At 41.8% G+C, this 17648-nt stretch overlaps 1 protein-coding gene across 4 annotated transcripts in view; it reads right to left on the bottom strand.

Annotated features, from left to right (window-relative positions):
• RASAL2 (RAS protein activator like 2) overlaps positions 1-17648 on the bottom strand; it is a 279206-nt gene that overhangs the window by 52672 nt on the left and 208886 nt on the right. For all 4 annotated transcript variants that reach the window (XM_045026721.1, XM_045026720.1, XM_045026719.1 and 1 more), the window contains one exon: positions 14037-14143. In XM_045026721.1, coding sequence (XP_044882656.1) covers positions 14037-14143 — 107 coding nt within the window. The remainder of the gene's footprint in view (positions 1-14036; positions 14144-17648) is intronic.

Here is a 17648-nt window from a genome sequence, read left to right on the forward strand (position 1 = left end):
GAGGAGAAGTTATAGTACAAAGAGTAGTAACGTGACATTTCCAAATTTTGACTGCATGACATACAGATTGCATTACAAGACCATCAGTTAAAGCACAGCTGTGTTAATGAGTGAGCAATGGAAGCCACACCCAAGTATTTTGTTAAGAGAAAACACATTGAATTTTTTGAGTTCAGCATTGCTTTCTTATCTCATCTTCTGACCTGTAAATCACTGAGTACATGGCATGCATTTTAAGCCATACCGTGCCAAATTATTTCCAAGGTTTGCCAACACAAGCATTCCTGGCCCAATCAATGCAAATTTAGAAATTCTTAATACAATAGGATTAAGCAACATTTTATTTGCTGAAACACCTCTCTCTCTTCTTTTTGACGAAAGAGTCAGACACAGATTTTTCACTTCAACTCAGCATAGCTGCCATGGGATATATCAAATGCATCTAAGTTAAATTTTATTTCTTGATGGAAAAGCATAGCATGGTAAGAGATATTTGCCTAACTTCATAGGCTGTTTCTCTATAAGCAAAGTCAAGGGAGTTTTATAGGAGATGTCAAACACAGTTCCACCCTCACTGATGTTGAAAATTCACTTGTCGCCTTCCTCCTCTCTCTTCAATTTCTAACTCAAATTGGTTCCCCTCTTCCCTCCTTCTCTAACTACCTCTTGAGGTGGAGGACTGAGTGTAGGCTCTGTTCAATTTTCGAATGCAGAGGAGCATTTCAGAGGCCAAGCGTTTCACAGGCCAAAATTTACAGAAAATTCTGAGAAAACTCCTCTCCCTCACCACCCACAAATTCTTAATTTAGCACTACATGCCAATATCCTCACCCTCATTCAGCCTTCTTTAAGGGAAATGTGAGGAGGGCAGCTGATTAATAAAAGCCTCTCCCACCCTCATCTCCTAAAATTGGTAAAAAGATCTTCTGAGCAGAAGGAGATCGCCTCCTCCCCAAACACAATACCAGCTGAAACAGGAAAGAACTTGCACCAATGCAGCTGCTTGAGAAGTGCTCCCCAAACCTTTGCACAGCCGCATGACCCAGTGAAATGATTACTATGCTGAAAGAAGTCTGTTTCCTGCATCTGCCGCTACATCTGGGGCTGGCTATCCCCCAGATTAGGGGTGATCCTTACCAGGCAGCACCCTACAAAGTTGGTTAATGGATAGGCAACAGCTACCTAATGCTCCTTGACAAACCTTGGGAGAGAAGAAAGCTTTTCCCCTTCCCAGAAACTGGAAGAGGCTGAGAAGGGAATGCAGCCACTCCTCCCTCAATGCCCTCAACCCAGAAAATATCAAAGTACAGGATACATGTAGTCCATTAAGGGGAAAATATATCTGAAAAAGGGAATGAGTGTTTGTGGCTATGCACGTCACTGAAACTCTAACCAGGTTCCTGGACCTTTTGGGCCAGATCTTGAAAAAGTGCCTTTAAAAATGTTGGAATTGATCCAGAAGAATGAAGGCACTTTCATTTAGTCTGACTTCCCATCACAAGAGGTAACAAGACCCAGCTACTGGGACTTGGCCCTGGTGGACCCAGGCCGCATTCCACGGCATGCTCAAAGTGCAGACGCTGAGAAGCAGAACACTTCTGCTGCGCTGTGCCATGCCCTGCACACTGCCTCTGCCTTCCAAGCAACAAACTAGACAGGCCTCCTGACCTGACAAGAGTCAGAATGGGGCCCCCAAATGTTTTAAAAGTGAATTGACTCCATTCCCAGCAGAGATGGACCCTGACTGTTAACTCTTTTAGTGTTTCTAATCATTTCAGCATCAGATCATACATTTAGAGGGACAACGGACTTTTTTTTACTGAGAAAAAGGTATAATAGGTTAACTGGTCAAATACAGCTATCCAAATGTTGGTTATAAATGACAGCTTTCGGGATAGCCAGATGTGTAGTGCTAACAATCTGACAAAATAAAATAAAATAAAAAGACGCAAGCTTACTGGGAATTATTTTTTTTTTGTTTCTGAAAACACATTACATTGTTTGCCTCTTAGTTGCTCTCTGTACTTTGCTACAGGATCACATAGGGCTGATGATTGGAGATGAATAAATTGGGAGCAGCAGGAAAATTCACACATGCTAGAAAAAACAAGATGAGCTTTTTGACCTTTATATTTCTTTGCTAAAAGAAATCTCTCGAAATGTGGAATGCAAACATCAAGGGGAGGTGGCATCCAGCATTTATTTGCAGCAAACACTATCCAACTAAGAAAAAGAAGAAATCTTTTTAAACACTGCCTGAACAAATTTTTCTTTCCCTGAGTTCAACACTATTATTTAAAGAGACATTGTCCAGTTAAAGTAATTTTTAGGAAAAAAATTCCTTGTCAATGCTATTAGTAATACCTTAGCGGGTAGGTCTCCCCCCGCCCCATTTTTTTTGTTGCTATTTATGCTACTTATATTTATAGCATTTACCTGAGCACAGACAGTTGAAAATAGACACTTTTTGGTTCTCATTTCCTAACATGATGAAATGTCTGGGTTTCAAATAGTACAGAGGAATGTTTCTTTTTAAAAACAGTTTACATTTCATAGAAACATTTCCATTGGTGGTTTAAAAAAAAAAAGCTTGTTACTTCAATTATAAAAAAACAGGTATACAAATACTTTATTAACAACACACCAGGGTGTTTATGAGGATTAACTAGATGCAAAGCACTCTGAAGATGAACAGCACTATATGAATGCGGACATTTAAGTAGTTAAACACTAAGGGTACATATACACTACCCGCCGGATCAGCGGGTAGTGATCGATCTATCGGGGAGCAATTTATTGCATGTAGCGTAGACACAATAAATCGATCCCCGATCACTCTCCCATCAACTGCTGTACTCCAGCTCAGCGAGAGGCGAAAGCAAAGTCGATGGGGGAGCGGCGGCCGTCGATCCCGCGAGGACATGAAGTAAGTGATTCTAAGTCGATCTAAGATACGTCGACTTCAGCTACGCTATTCTCGTAGCTGAAGTTGAGTATCTTAGATCGGACCTCCCCCGTGTAGACCATGCCTAAGAGAATAACTGTACAAGTGTTCTGCCCTAATCAGGCTCTCTAGATATTGCTTCAACAGTCCACTCCTAATGAGACAAATGGCAAATTCAATACAAACCAACTTTACCCCTCAAAACCACACCAGCAGAATCTCACATGTGACTTCTTATCTTCACGTCACTTGAAAACTCAGCAGCAGATTAAGAGTCTCACTACTTTCTGTCCAGACGATGTTGCCAACCAAGGGTATGTCTACACTACAGTCACTACAGGAGCACAGCTACAGGGCTGCAGCTGTGCCACTGTAGCACTGTAGCGTAGACACTTCCTAAATCGACAGAAAAGGGGTTTCCACCTATGCAGATAACCCACCTTTTTGAGAGGCAGTAGCCAGACTGATGGAAAAATTATTTCATCAACCTACCTGTCTCTACAGTGGGGGTTAGGTCAACTAACTATGTCATGCAAGGCACAAAATTTTTCACAGCCCTGAGTGATGTTGCTAGGTTGATCTAATTTTTAGGTGTAGACCAGGGCTCAGAAGAGGTGAATCAAGTGGGACTTTACAAATGCAGCTGTCAGTGGCAAAGAGAAGGAAGGGGACTATAATCCCTGACAGCAGATATTAAGTGTGATGGGGTGGTAACTGTAAAATGCAACTATGCATTACTTATAGCGACATCAGTACTGCAAAACAGGACACTGGCTCTCCTGTATCTCAGTACAACAGGGAACAATCACCAGGGGAGGAGGATATAAATGCCCAAACAACCAGCTTCACAGACAACACGGTATGAACGAAAATACTTAACCACTGCATACTACAGACATAAGAATTTTTCACTTTGGGGAGAAGAGTCTGTGCATAACAAATAATGCTTCTCTTAGCAACTTCCACAGCAACCAACAAGCTAATAATAATAATGTGAGTTATCCAGTAAAACACAACATTATCAGCAGAGAGCTAGGAGCGGTAAAGTCAGGGTGGAATGGGTGACTGGAAGACTCAGCACCTATGCAACGTTTTTGCATGTAAAATTCAACCTAAATTATAATGTCTTAGAGACGGGGACATTGTCTTTGATGTGTTGGGAAAGCGCCATGTTAATTTATGGTATTGTATTAGTAGCAGTAGTAATACATTATTATTAGCCAGAACAATCGCAACAGCAGCATATGGGAAACTGGACTTTAGGAGTGACTCCTTGACTCTTCCCTATCTCAGGTTAAAGGGATTACAGATTGGATGAATTATGGAGATGGCCATCATCTCACTGGAGATAGCAATAGTTGTAGCTATTGCTGCCTCACTAGAGATGCTTTGAAGCTGTTACTGAATGTGCTGAAGAGTAGAACTTTTTTTCTGAAGTTCCTCACAAGAGGCTATTGAGAAAGCTTAGAAACCAAGGTGAAAAGTTGTGTCATATGTTAAAAATCCAGTGAAGAGACAGAAAGCAAAAGGTCTGGGAAATCTGCCTGATCTCAGCGCGGAAGGAAGTTAATAGTGGGAGTACTCTCCAAGAATGAGTACTGGGAACAGTGAGGTTCACCTTTCTTCATAGAACATTAATAAATGTAACAAAACAGAAAGATGGAGAAGTTTGCTGTCAGATAAATGATTCAGGTTACTAAAATATTAGAGAACTATGAGGGACTCTAGAAAGGCCTAATAAAAACTAATTGATCAGGCAACAGAAAGACAGATAAATCTCACCATGCATGGTAGCGTATTGGGCAACCCCCCCACAAAGTACGACAGATTATGAATGAGCTATAAACTCATAAAAAAAAGATCTGGCAGTACAAATCACTGTGGACACCTCAGTGAAGATGCCTTCTTAACATATAGCATTAAAAATAAAACAAAAGAGTTTCTATGTATTGAGAAAGGATAAAATGTAATAAGAAAACATAAAATAGTATTATATAAATGCACTGGACTTCCTCACTCTAAATATGGCATTCTAGTCTGGTTATCTCATCTCAGTAATGGACAACGCCAAAAAATAAATAAAATAAGAAAGAGCTGAGGTAAGAAAAACAAAATTGATTAGAGGCAGAGAGTAAAAGGATTCACATATATAGATAGATTTTAAAGACTACGATTATTTGGTTTAGAAATAAAAATAAAATGGGATCAGAGGTATACAAAAACATTAATAAAAGCTAATTTGGCTCCCCTATTCATTCTGCTGCAAAACACACACAAAAAAGGTAAAACTGAAATCTGAGAGGCATCAAATTTAAAAATGTGTAAGAGGAGATTTTTTTTTCATGCTCTCTATAATCAGCCTGAGAATTCACTGACAAGATATTAGAGAGACAAATGTTTCAGCAAGATTAAAAAAGGATTACTCATTTATGTAAGTAGGAATAACATTTGCAGTTGCATCAGACAGGTTTAAAAATAACAAGAGACTCAGCAATCCTCATGCTTCAGGGTGCAAGCTGACTGCCAGCTAGGTTCAGGAAGGAATTTTTCTCCAGTGGCACAGTGCTGCACACTTGACCAGGTGCTTTATTTTAAACCTTCCTCTGAATTATTTGGTATTGGCCATTATCAAAGGAAGGATTGAGAATAAGATGGAGAAATCATCTGTTTTGGTTTATCAATTCCAATATTTCTAGGAGTAAAGTGTAATTAATAAAGTGTAGAAAGGAACGGGTCCAGAGAACACAGCAGTACATGCGTAAGAGCATTACATTTCATGGAAGAAATTTTGTGGAAATGAAAGGAACACTGAGCATGGCACAGAGGAAGGCTGTATTAAAGTGTGAGTGTAGAGAAAGACTAGAGAATACTAAGCTACCATAATCAAGGTTCAGCAGTTCAATTATCCTGCAAAATTAAAATACAAGGAACAAGTGGGCAGCCTCTGTAACTTCACCATTATAGGCTCAAAGAGAGAGTGAAAAGTCTTCAGTGGAAACAGAGAATGTGAAGGGTACCAAACAAGGCTAGAGTCACACTTCAGGTTTGTGACGGAAGATCAGGGAAGCAAAGAAGCAGAACGAGTTAGTGCTATCCAAAAAGGTGAAGGGGAGTTGGAAGGGCTTTTATAAATATACCAAGGGAAAGAAGTCCTGGCAAGAAGCTAGGTCCACCAATAAACATGAAAACAAGCAGCTATGGGGAAAAAAATTAAAAACTAGTTTTTAACAAGACAAATAGAGAGGTATGAGAAATTAGGCAACAACAAGGACTTTGAAAAAAATTAATACAAACTAATACAGGAAAACACAACAGGAGAGGCACGTGATATGAATTCCAGGGTCCTAAATGAATTAAGTTAACAAACCACTGTGAATTATTTTGGAAAATACACTGAGAAACAAGTAGGCACCTGATGCCTAGGGAGAGTTAGGAGAGGAGCAGTACTGCACTTTCAGGCCCCAGTTCCACAAGTTACTTCAGCACATGTGTAACTAAACCCAAGAGCAGTCTTACTAACTTCAGTAGGATGGTGCACATACTTAAGCACCTTGCTGAAGAATGTCCTAAAACCAGGAAAGAGCAATCCTGGTAACTAACATCCAGTGACTCTAACTTTAATCCCAAATCAAGGAATAAATATTAGCAGAAAGAGGTCTAGTCATCTGGACAATGACAAAAATATGGGTGATAAATATCAGGGCTTTATGAAAAACAAATCACATACGACTCTCTTATTATTGTTGAATCAAGCAGCAAAATTTGCAATGATGGGACGGCCGCAGATGTAAAGGCTTTAGAGCCAAAATTATGGCTCAAGGCTAGGGAAGCACCTCTGCACAGACAGACACTCTTTGGGCTGTGCAGCATACCCATGCCTCCAAAACTGTGCAGAAGGAGTGCAAACAGCCAGATCTTGTTTATTCCATGTGCTGGGGAGGGGGAAACAAGTTTCTTGCCCCTCTATTCCTCCATCACACTTGCACACAGCTTGCCATAATGTGCACCTATACTACTGTAAAGTGCTTCACAATGTAGCATATAGGCTTATTTGAAAAATTAATTCAAATGGGCTTTTTTAAATTTACTGTCACGGCTTGCACACTGGCTGAAGGACTATCTAAAAAGGGTAATTATGATAAATGACAATTAACAAGTTGTGAGAGGTTAACCAATGGGGTGCTGCAAGGATTGGTGGCAGAACTGGTTTTGTTTAACATCTTTATTAATGACCTGGAAGTTAAACAGCACATTAATGACATTCAGAGATTATATGAAATTAGGAGGTACAGTGAGTGCCAGTGAGGACAGAAAAATAACACTAAGGGATCTGCAGAGGTTAAAAATAGAGAACACCTGGGCAAGGTGATAGGAGAAATATGCCAGTGAATTGGAGAGAATTCAGCGAGGAGCAAGAAAAATGATAAAGGGGCTGGGAAAGCCTGATTTATGGAGGACACATTAAAAATAAGGTGATATTGTATAGCTTGGCTAAACCATGCTTTAAAGGTAGGGGATACAATATCAGTACTTGTTTGGACAATGTGAAACCAAAGCGGGAATGGAATGTTACCATGTGTCTTAAAGGGATATAAATTAATAGTAATGGGATTAAATGAAACAAAGAAAAATTTGGGCTAAATACAATGAAAAATTTCATGTTGAAGTCCATTAGACTCTGCCACGGTAGCAGAATTACTATCTTTTCACCAAGCACTGGAGAATTTACTGTAAAGAACAATTCTGTATTGTATGGGGATATATATCTCTAATTCCTGTGAGTCTATAAATAACAGCAACCCAGAATAAAGGGAAAGGTGAAAGCTCTATGAGCCTCTTGGAAGTAACTAATAACTCAAGTCCTTCCCACTATACAAAATGCTTGGAAAAATGGGTGAGAGTCCAAAGTCTCAAATCTTATATGAAATAAAATAAATATCAAGGGTAAATGTAAAGAATAGGTGTTATGGTGTGAGAGCAGAACAAAAAGCAAAAGAATATTAAAATAGGGAGGAAAAAGTTCAAGCACAGCCAGATGATTTTTCATTAAGAATATTGGGGCACAGAAATATTGTGCTGCCTTGATACACTAATGGTAGCTCAACAACTCAAACTCCTGCATTGGCACTACTGCAGAATTAAAAATGTGTACTTATGGTCACATGGCCAAAAAAGATCAGAGATTTGTTCTAGCTTCGCAACCTGATTGTAACGGAGCAGTGCTCCTGAGACAACCATTGGTCTCGTTGACTGCATAAGATATGAGTCTGGCAGCAGTGAGATCTCATCACGCTTTGACCTTCAGTTAGGCTGGCTGCATTGTCTTTTGTTCTATTTAGCAGGACTCTTAAAAAGCAAAAGAGGCAGATACTATTCCTGTATATCCAGTTATATTCTGAACTAGAGGCCAACCAAAGAAGACAGTCCTTACGAATCAGCCTTTCCGTCACTATTTGCACAGGGTTCCCATACAAATCATTTCATTTACTTCAGAGCCTACACCCTGAACTTTTTAGTTCATTTTTATGTGTTTCATCAAGTCTGTTTCTTTCCTCTATTTTTTTTAAGTGCCCACGTATGTCATTAAGTCACGTAATATCGGTATTGATTTTAATAAATCAACAAAACTAGCCAAAAAAGGTGAGGTGGTGGTTAAGGACCTGTTGTTTTTTTTTACAATAGGTTACTAACGCCTTTGTTCTGTCACTTCTGGAGGTTCCGTATTTTGGAATTCTCATGTTTTAGCCTAATCCCCAATTCAAATGGAATAGCAAGGAGGGGACTGTGTTGTTCTGTCAGAGTTGTACAGTGGCTCAATAATGAAATAGCAGGAGATGTGATACTGTAAGACTGAGTTTACTGACAAAGCACAGTGTGTGTGTAGGAGGGGAAAGCTGGTATTTCGCCTACTCATCTACCACCAGGCCCGGTGGCGGATGAGTTCTATCAGCCTTTCTAACTTCTCAGCACTAATGTTCAATAAATTTTTTTTTTTTAAGTTGTGGGGTTTTTTTCCAATGTTTTGTGCCCCAAAAAATATATTTGGCAATTGCGGAGTGAGAAGTAACACTACTGAATCTAGGGGGAAACCGAAGTAACCTAACACTAATGTAGCTGGGGGGCTGGGGAATGAAGAAAAGGCCAAGCACTAACAGTTCTTATCTCTACACTCAAGCCTTTCCTTATCCCTTCTGCAGTGCACTGCCAATATCAGCAGAATCCTACTTCACTCCCTTTTGTGGGAGATAAACAAGACAACCACATTCCATATATTGCTCAGCATAGGCTGACTGTGACATGGTAAACCAAAGAATGTGTATGCATAATTACTGAGATTATAGAATAGTAAATTTAAATAGAAGAATATGCTTTTAAATATATATGTAGGAGGCAGAGAAACTGAATTTTCTGAAGTTTACATGCCAACCCTTTAAATAAAACCATTCCCAATGACTACCACAGAAGAGATTATTTAAAAGAATTTTTCTTGGAAAGAATGTTCACTTACCCCACATTATGCATTTGTAAATCAAAACTCCAAGCACTGGACAAAGGCCCATTAAGAGTCAGAAAGTCCATGCCTTTTTCTGTTTGAATACCACTGTTTGGAGTTTAGAGGAAAAGCTGCACAGAACATTGATTTCCAGTACATTCTATCAAGAGTAAGAGTTTTAAATGCTTACCTGAGAGAACAGAAGCTTAGAAAGCTGTAAATGCAACTTCTTTTCAAAATCTTGGCATAACCCTGCCCGTTCTGCCTCTCCCCTCCACCCCCAAGCCAGGAGCAAAGAATCATTGAAACAGCACAACGCACAGGTTGCTGGTTTTCCCCCTCAAATGTGCAGTGCAAGTATCAATGACTGAAGAAAAGAAACATGTGCTTTCCTATTTCTGTGTTCTTCCTGTCTAAAAATGGGCACCCATTGAGATGAAGAAAACCCCACAAATAACTTTTAATGCTATTAGAGCCACACCTTCCATTCCCAGACCACTGATATTGGGCTTCCCTATACTTGTGCCATTTACCCTGCTCCTTAGATCAATCCCTCCTGGAGCCAGAAAAAACAATATGAATCAAGAGAATATACAGGAGGGGTTTTCTATTCATAAGTAGAGCTAGACCTAATCCACAAAGTTAGAAGGATGATTGAATTCAGTAGTTCTGGTTCGGGACCAGCTCTACTCATAAATGCTCTGATTTTTACCAGCAAGCCACTAACCTAATGAGATTAGAGGGCTGCAACATCCAGCAGTTGGTGTGAAACACAGGCAGATCTCATCTCATCTTTACTGTGGCCGGGTAACAACCACAGCATACAAGATAGCATACACAGAGAAAACCCTACAAAAGCCAGTAGTCTTGTCTTTTATGTACAAATCAGGAGGGTACGGCAGGCCCACAATTACACAGGTGGTCAGGACAACAGGGGAGCACAATACCAGCTGCACAAGAGGCAACAATAGCTACTTTTTTCTGTTTATGACCAAAAGGATAGGGTGTGGACAGCTTCCTGAACCTCTTTGCCTTAGAGTTCTTAAAGCTCCATCAAAATTGCGAGGAGGAAAGAGAAAAATAAGACAGTACCCAAAGCAGCATTAGAAGAAAAAAAACTTGGAAAAGGTGAGACATGGGAAGGAAGGGTGAGTGCTGAAGAAGAAAACATAAGTGAAAAGAAACACTTTTGAAGTGTTAATGACCTAATTTCACAGACAATAAAAAGCAGCTGAAGAAAAGACATTTGAGAAGGATCATAAAGAGTGAAAGGTACGGAAATAAAAAACAAAAAACCCAGGCTGACATTAAGTGATTTGGTACATGGCTTCTTCAAATCTTGTTTGTGATGTATAGATAAGCTGTAGACCCAGACCACCACAATACATTCAAACCTATAAGACTAATGGAATTTCTTATTGATACAGATGGGTTGGGTAAGAGTCACTTACAAAAGCTCCCAAAAACCCTCGGTACCCATATATACGCTGCTGCCCATGGTTATACTATAAGGGTTCATTGCATATAGACAAGTTTTGAGATTTTATAAAGTTGTAACATGTACTGTATATACTCGTTCATAAGCCGAATTTTTTTTTTTTAATAAAAAAGGGAAGCACCAGAGACAGGGGCGGCTCTAGCTTTTTGGCCACCCCAAACAGTCATGCGCGGGAGGCGCACTGGAGCCGCGGGAGCAGCGGACCTCCCGCGGGCATGACTGCAGAGGGACCGCTGGTCCCGTGTGGCTCGACTGGACCTCCCGCGGCTGCGGACGGCTCGCAGGTCCGGCGGCTCTGCTTGAGCTGCCGCAGTCATGCCTGCGGGAGGTCCAGCCGAGCCGCGGGACGAGCGCCCCCTCCGCAGTCATGCCTGCGGCAAGTCCGCTCGTCCCGGGGCTCCGGTGGACCTCCCGCAGGCATGACTGCGGCAGGTCCGCCGGCCCAGCCTGCCGCCCCCCCCCCCGGCAGCAGAGGACGCCCCCTAGATTTTGCCGCCCTAGGCACCAGCTTGTTTTGCTGGTGCCTAGAGCCGCCCCTGACCAGAGAAGGGGGTCAGCTTATGAACAGGTATAGAGAGTAGAGGTGGGACCAGGGCCGGCTCCAGACCGCAGCGTGCCAAGCGCGCGCTTGGGGCGGCATGCAGCGGGGGGCACTCTGCCTGTCGCCGGGAGGGCGGCAGGTGGCTCCGGTGAACCTCCCGCAGGCGTGCCTGCGGATGCTCCACCGGAGCCGCGGGACCAGCGGACCCTCCGCAGGCACGTCTGCAGGAGGTCCACCGGAGCCGTGGGACCAGCGACCGCCAGAGCGTCCCCTGCGGCGTGCCGCCGTGCTTGGGGTGGCGAAATTCCTAGAGCCGCCCCTGGGTGGGACACAGCCCCTCCCCACAACAGAGGGAGCAAGGAGAGGCAGCACAGCCAGAAGGGAAGAGGCTGGGCCAGAGTCTCTCCACTTCTGGCCACACTGCTCTCCCCTCCAGCCTCCGAAGCAGCTGCAGCTCCAGGCTGCAGCCATGCTGATCGGCCCCACCCCACAGAGCAGGCTGTGGCTGCGCCGCCTGGCCTGCTGGAGCACGCTGCAGCCGTGCCACCCAGCCCAGCCCGCTGGAACATGCTGCGGCTGCACTGCCCAGTCTGGCCCGCCGGAGCAGGCTGCAGCCATGCTGCCCAGCCTGCCGGAGCAGCTCCAGCCAGGTCAGAGCCATCCTCCCTGGCCGTCCCCAGATAAAGTGGGAAGGGATGGGACGGGGAGAGTGTGGGGGTCCCGGGCTAGGGGTGGGGTCATGTGGGGAGTGGTCACAGAGGTTACTCCCCTGACTCCCAGCTTCTCCCCACCAAAAAATTTCCCCACCAGTTGCTGTCCTGGCCAGTCAGGGTAAGCAGCTAGCGCGCTGGGACCCTTTGTTTACTTAGGTTTACCTCCGTGTCTGCGGACGCTGAAGGTAAACAAATCATCTCGGCCCATCAGCAACTTATCCTGATGGCCCGGGAGCCAAAGTTTGCTGACCCCTGAATTATAGGGTCGGCTTATAAATGGGTTATAAAATTTTTCCATTTTTACTTATCCATCTTGGGGTGGGGGTCGGCTTATAAATGAACCGGCTTATGATCGAGTATATACAGTATTCTGTAATTAGACTAAAAACCTATTTTCGAGTGCCATATAGAACACAGCACATTAAGGCTACCAAAATAGTCTCAATATGAATATTTACTTCAGATGGTCTTTAAAACAAGGAAAGCGCATTTTGGTGGTCCCTCAACAGATAATCAGAAGTTCAACTTTTGGTCTCATTATGAGGCTTTGAGAAAAACACAGGAGTCGAGCACAGATAAACTACTCCAAGACAGTGATCTCCCTGTATTTACCACTGATAGTTTAATCTGAAAGAGGATAGGAAAACTGTCCAAGATGGAGCTACCATTAACTTGACCAGGAACTTTTTTCTTTTAAATCACAATTAATTTGGAGTTTATGATCTGGCTCAGAGTAAAGCAACTTTAATAAAATTGAATCCACCTTCATACTGGCAAAGTATCGATTGTAAAATTAAAGAATCCATCACTTATTTATACATTAAAAAGACAAGAGACAATTTTGTGGGGATTCATCACAAAACAAGCACGTAAACATGTCTGCATCTGAAGTTAGCTAAAAACTATTCTTCCCAGGGTTGTGAGTATTGTGGGTGACTTTCAGTGATTTGCAGGTGATGGGGTGCACACAAATAAAATGCAGCAATACTGGCCTCAACTCCACAGAGAACACAGGAAGAGAAATCAGTGCTCATCACACATAGAAAAGGCCAAAAACTGTGAGGACAAATGTTTTAATTTTCAAGCTCTCGAGTTCTTACACACAATGGAGAGAAACAAAAATCTCTACAATAATAAAGCTGAACTTTGCCTTTTTTTAACCAAGTCTAACTATTGGTAAAATATTAAAGAGCACTTCATTTTAACTTGACTTGCGATTTGACAGAACCTTCTTCTTTCAGACTAAGAAGAACAATAGAAAAGCTTTAGTGCTGTAGGTTTTAGTACACCAACTTTAGTACATCAACCAGTGTTGGCAAGAAAATCCACACTCCTTACTTGGAAAGGTAAATTGAAACTAACAACCAGAAGAATTCAGGCCAGTTAATGCACATACGCAGAGATCAATTTCAGTAGCTTTGAAATAAACAGTTAGCCATTTCAGACCCCTAATTCATTCCACTGATATGGGGAAAACACACATACCATCACCAACCTAAAGTTCTTTTTTGGAGAAGAAAATAAATGTCCAGTGTGAAGCTTACAAAGCGATCTCACGGGTATCTAGGACATATTGAAATTAGGCTGCTCACCACCCCATGGTTGGGTTTTAAAGTCTACATGAGTACTGATTTTAGATCAAATCTTGTGGAAAGGTAAATGATGGGTTTCCTAGAAAATGTTACTTGATCATTTATGGCAGCTGCTATGCATGCCTTTCGTCCACCTGCACTATTAAATTGTCACCCTGAATCAATAGACTGAGTACTAGATTTATTAGGATAGCCTAAACTCCACCCCCAATTCAATGGGAAGACATCTCTCCTTCAGAGGAAAGGCGCACTTACTGGAACTTTGAAAGGAGAGGTGTTTGAAGCATCCATGGAGTTGGTTTTCTCGGATGTGCTGGTTCCTGAGATGCTCCTTCTGCGAGGAGATCTCTCTGCTGGGACCTCTGTAGAAGAAACAGAAAAGAAGGTGGGTGAAGGGAATTGAAAAAAAAAATCAGGTTTTATCCTACTCTGGACAGAAGCCATCACAAACTTTCAGATGCATTAGCTAACAGCCAAATTATACTTACATATTTATATATGGCTTATTTGCTACCAAGATAAGCTACAGAGACTTGCAACTGACAACAAGGTCAAAATTAGGAATCTGATTTGATCTTATAGGCAATAGGCAGTTATGATTAAACACATTGGAGAAGCTGAATACCCATATGTATTGCTACCTTGTACATTTGCTACTTACAACTCAGAGAACTTTCAACTATTCTTTTTACAATCAGCAATGTTGTAGTTAACATTGCCAAATAAAATCTGTGACAGAGGGAGATCATGATTTTATCCTATGTTGAACATAATTTGACAAAGGTCAAAGTTCAGTCTCATGCAGATAATGTGACCCTACTGCTAGCTCAAACTTTGAGACCATCAGAAGATTCATAGTTATCTGGATAAAACAACATATATACCTCAGCAGTTACAAAAATAGGTCAGTTTCTCCTTGTTCTGGCAATATGACCTTAGTAAGATATGACTTTGGCTTCCTAAAACCATGCAGGCAGATCTTGCAAGCTCAAATCTTTACAGAAGATGTGCTCGTATCTGATTTTATAGATTTATACAGCATGCACATTATAAAATCACACACACAGACACATATTAATACCTTTATCACAACTGCTGCCCATCTCCAGTTCAAATACTAGACTTACAGGAATCCAGCTTCATAAATAAGACATTCTCAATAGGATATGAAAAACCACATCCTTAGAAAAAGTCCATTGTTATCTTCTGGATCTTAAAGAAAAGGAGTAAACTGTGACTTCGGAGACTGACATTTTGACTTCTGCCGTTTTCCTTTCAAAAGATAGATGCAGCTTAAACTTCCATTTCTGGCCTCCTGGCCCTTGGGATCCGTTCTACTTCCACTTAAGAGAAAGCTGGTTTTCTCTCTCTTCCCCCTCCCTCTTTACAGCTTGCAGAGAGAGCGAGAAAGGACTCACACAGGACTGCAGCTATTCAATCAATCGTTCCGACTGCACATCCTCATTAGTTACTTTCAGGCTATTAACAGACGCCCAACTGCCGGCTCCCCTCAGCTACAGAAAATTTCACTATATATCCTGAGTCACAGCAACAAGAAAGGTTTACTGAAATTTACAGCCGGCTGCTGCCAAGAGAACAAGGATTTCTTCACCAAAAATCATCAAGACCCCCCCCCCACACCAACACACACACATAAGCCTTCTCCAAGCAGGACATTACCTGTGATGCCTTTGCCAATCGGATTATTTTATCCATATTATAGTAGATCTTGCCCAAGAAGTCTTGAAGGAGAAAACCAAAATTTAACATCATACCGATTGAAAGGTTTAAGAAAATAAGATCTTGCTGCAAAGTAGTAATCCCTCTACTGTAGGCTTTTTCTTTTAAAAAAAATATAAGTCTCTCAGCTTGCCTTTAAGCATCAATGATTAAAGAACTGCTAACATGGAGAACAGCTTCCGAAATTAGCTACATAGAAAGTTGAACAGTGATCACCAGCTAACATTGGTAAATGGGCAGGGCACAGCATTTAGTCCAAAATCATGAAGCTGATGCAAACAGTTCCACTCACACAGAATAGATTAATCAATCTGTCTAAGCTTGCAACAGAAAGACCCTTAGCTTTCAGTGAGATTTCTCCACAGGATGATGATTAGCACTGGACAATTCCCTTCATAACCTATGGGGCACCAGCCGTTTCCTGATTTTGGAACTTGATGATCACTGCTTGACAGGACACCTTTAGACAATAGAATGCCTAGAGAAGGGCCAGTGCTAGACCAAGGATTGAACAATGGTCAATCCCACTCTCAGAATACTTTGCTAGTTCTATTTCTATGATCTTCATCATCTCCCCCTGCCCCGCACCCAAAAAAAAGAGGGGAGGGAAAAAAGCCAAAAGCTTAGGGTCTGTCTACACTGCAATTAGACACCTGTGGCTGGCCTGTGGCAGCTGACTTGGGCTCACAGGGTTCGAGCTAAGAGGCTGTTTAATTGCAGTGTAGACTTTTGGACACAGGCTGCATCCTGAGCTCTGGGACTCTCCCACCTTGTAGGGTCCTAGAGCTTGGGCTCCAGCCCAGGCCTGAACATCTACATCACAATTAAACAGCTCCTTAGCTTGAGCCCAAGTCAGCTGGCACAGGCCAGCTGCAGGTTTCTACTTTTAGTGTAGACAGACCTTAGGTAGATACAGCCTGCAGCACGTAGCATAACTTCTCCTGGCATAAGGACTGAGAGAGGTAGCCATATCAAATATATTTCAATAATCGAATTTTTGGTGGAAATGTAATTGAAGAAAATGGAAGCAATCTATGCATTTGGAACATCGGGCCAAAATGAGCTCCTTTATCTCAAATCAAAGAGCATCAACTAATGTAATGGCTTTGGCTTTCTCCAATACACACACAGGAAATCACTTCACATCATCAAAGCATCCCAAGTAATTTAACACAGTGAAGATTTTGCTGAGTCATAAATGAAACAGAAGACGCAATTCCCTACCATTTTGACAATAGGTGGTCCTTTCCCAGGACAGGGAGTTACAGGGAGAAATAAGATAAACCAAAAGAGAGCTGAGAAGAATCTATGCCCAGCCCTGATACCCATGTAGCAGCAATGCAAGTTATCTGTAGATAAAAGATGTTGGGATTCCTGCATGAAATGAGTTTCTTCCATGCTCAGAAGATTCATAAAAGTCTATTAAGTGAGGAAAAGAGAAGCAAATATCCAGAGGAGATGCTTGCAATCAGTTAGTAACACAACAAAAAATATCAGCAGGAGCAGATTAGCAACCTGCTGGATCAGTCCCTAGCAAAATGTAAAATTAACACAGTTACTTCTAATTCCAAGCCTACAAACTGGAAGCGATGCAACTACTGTGCCCTTAAGAAGCATTTCTGCTGAGTTGGGTGGAAAATCTATACTGTTGCTGCTAGGCCAATATTAGATGGTTGCCTCTCCCGACTCATGCTACATACTATTATTGCATTGTTTTCACCTGCTGTAAAATCAATGCACCTTTCATGGTCTCAGTATTAAATTACAATCGTTCTCTGCATGGCTCACTTTCTGGGGCCAAGACTACAGACAAATCGCATTGTCTCTATGGATAAATAACAGGCTGAAACCTTTTCATCTGTTCTCTCAACCTCTGAAAAATAAATGGATTTCCCCCCTTTCAATCTTAAAAAAAAAAAAAAGTTGTAAACATTTCTGTAGGGCGCTTTTAATTCATCGCCTCATTTATCTGTGTTAAATAATATTAGTCAGCTGCAAACTAGCTGAGGCAATTACTCAGAAATGGCAGATGCCTGTGAAACCAGATCTACACATAGAGCTCCCTTTTCACCTCTTCACACGGCAATGCCCTCTTCCCACTGTAACAAGCAATTGCTCATTCTTTTG

The sequence above is a fragment of the Mauremys mutica genome, chromosome 8 (genome assembly GCF_020497125.1).
Source record: "Mauremys mutica isolate MM-2020 ecotype Southern chromosome 8, ASM2049712v1, whole genome shotgun sequence".
Classification (NCBI taxonomy): domain Eukaryota; kingdom Metazoa; phylum Chordata; order Testudines; family Geoemydidae; genus Mauremys; species Mauremys mutica.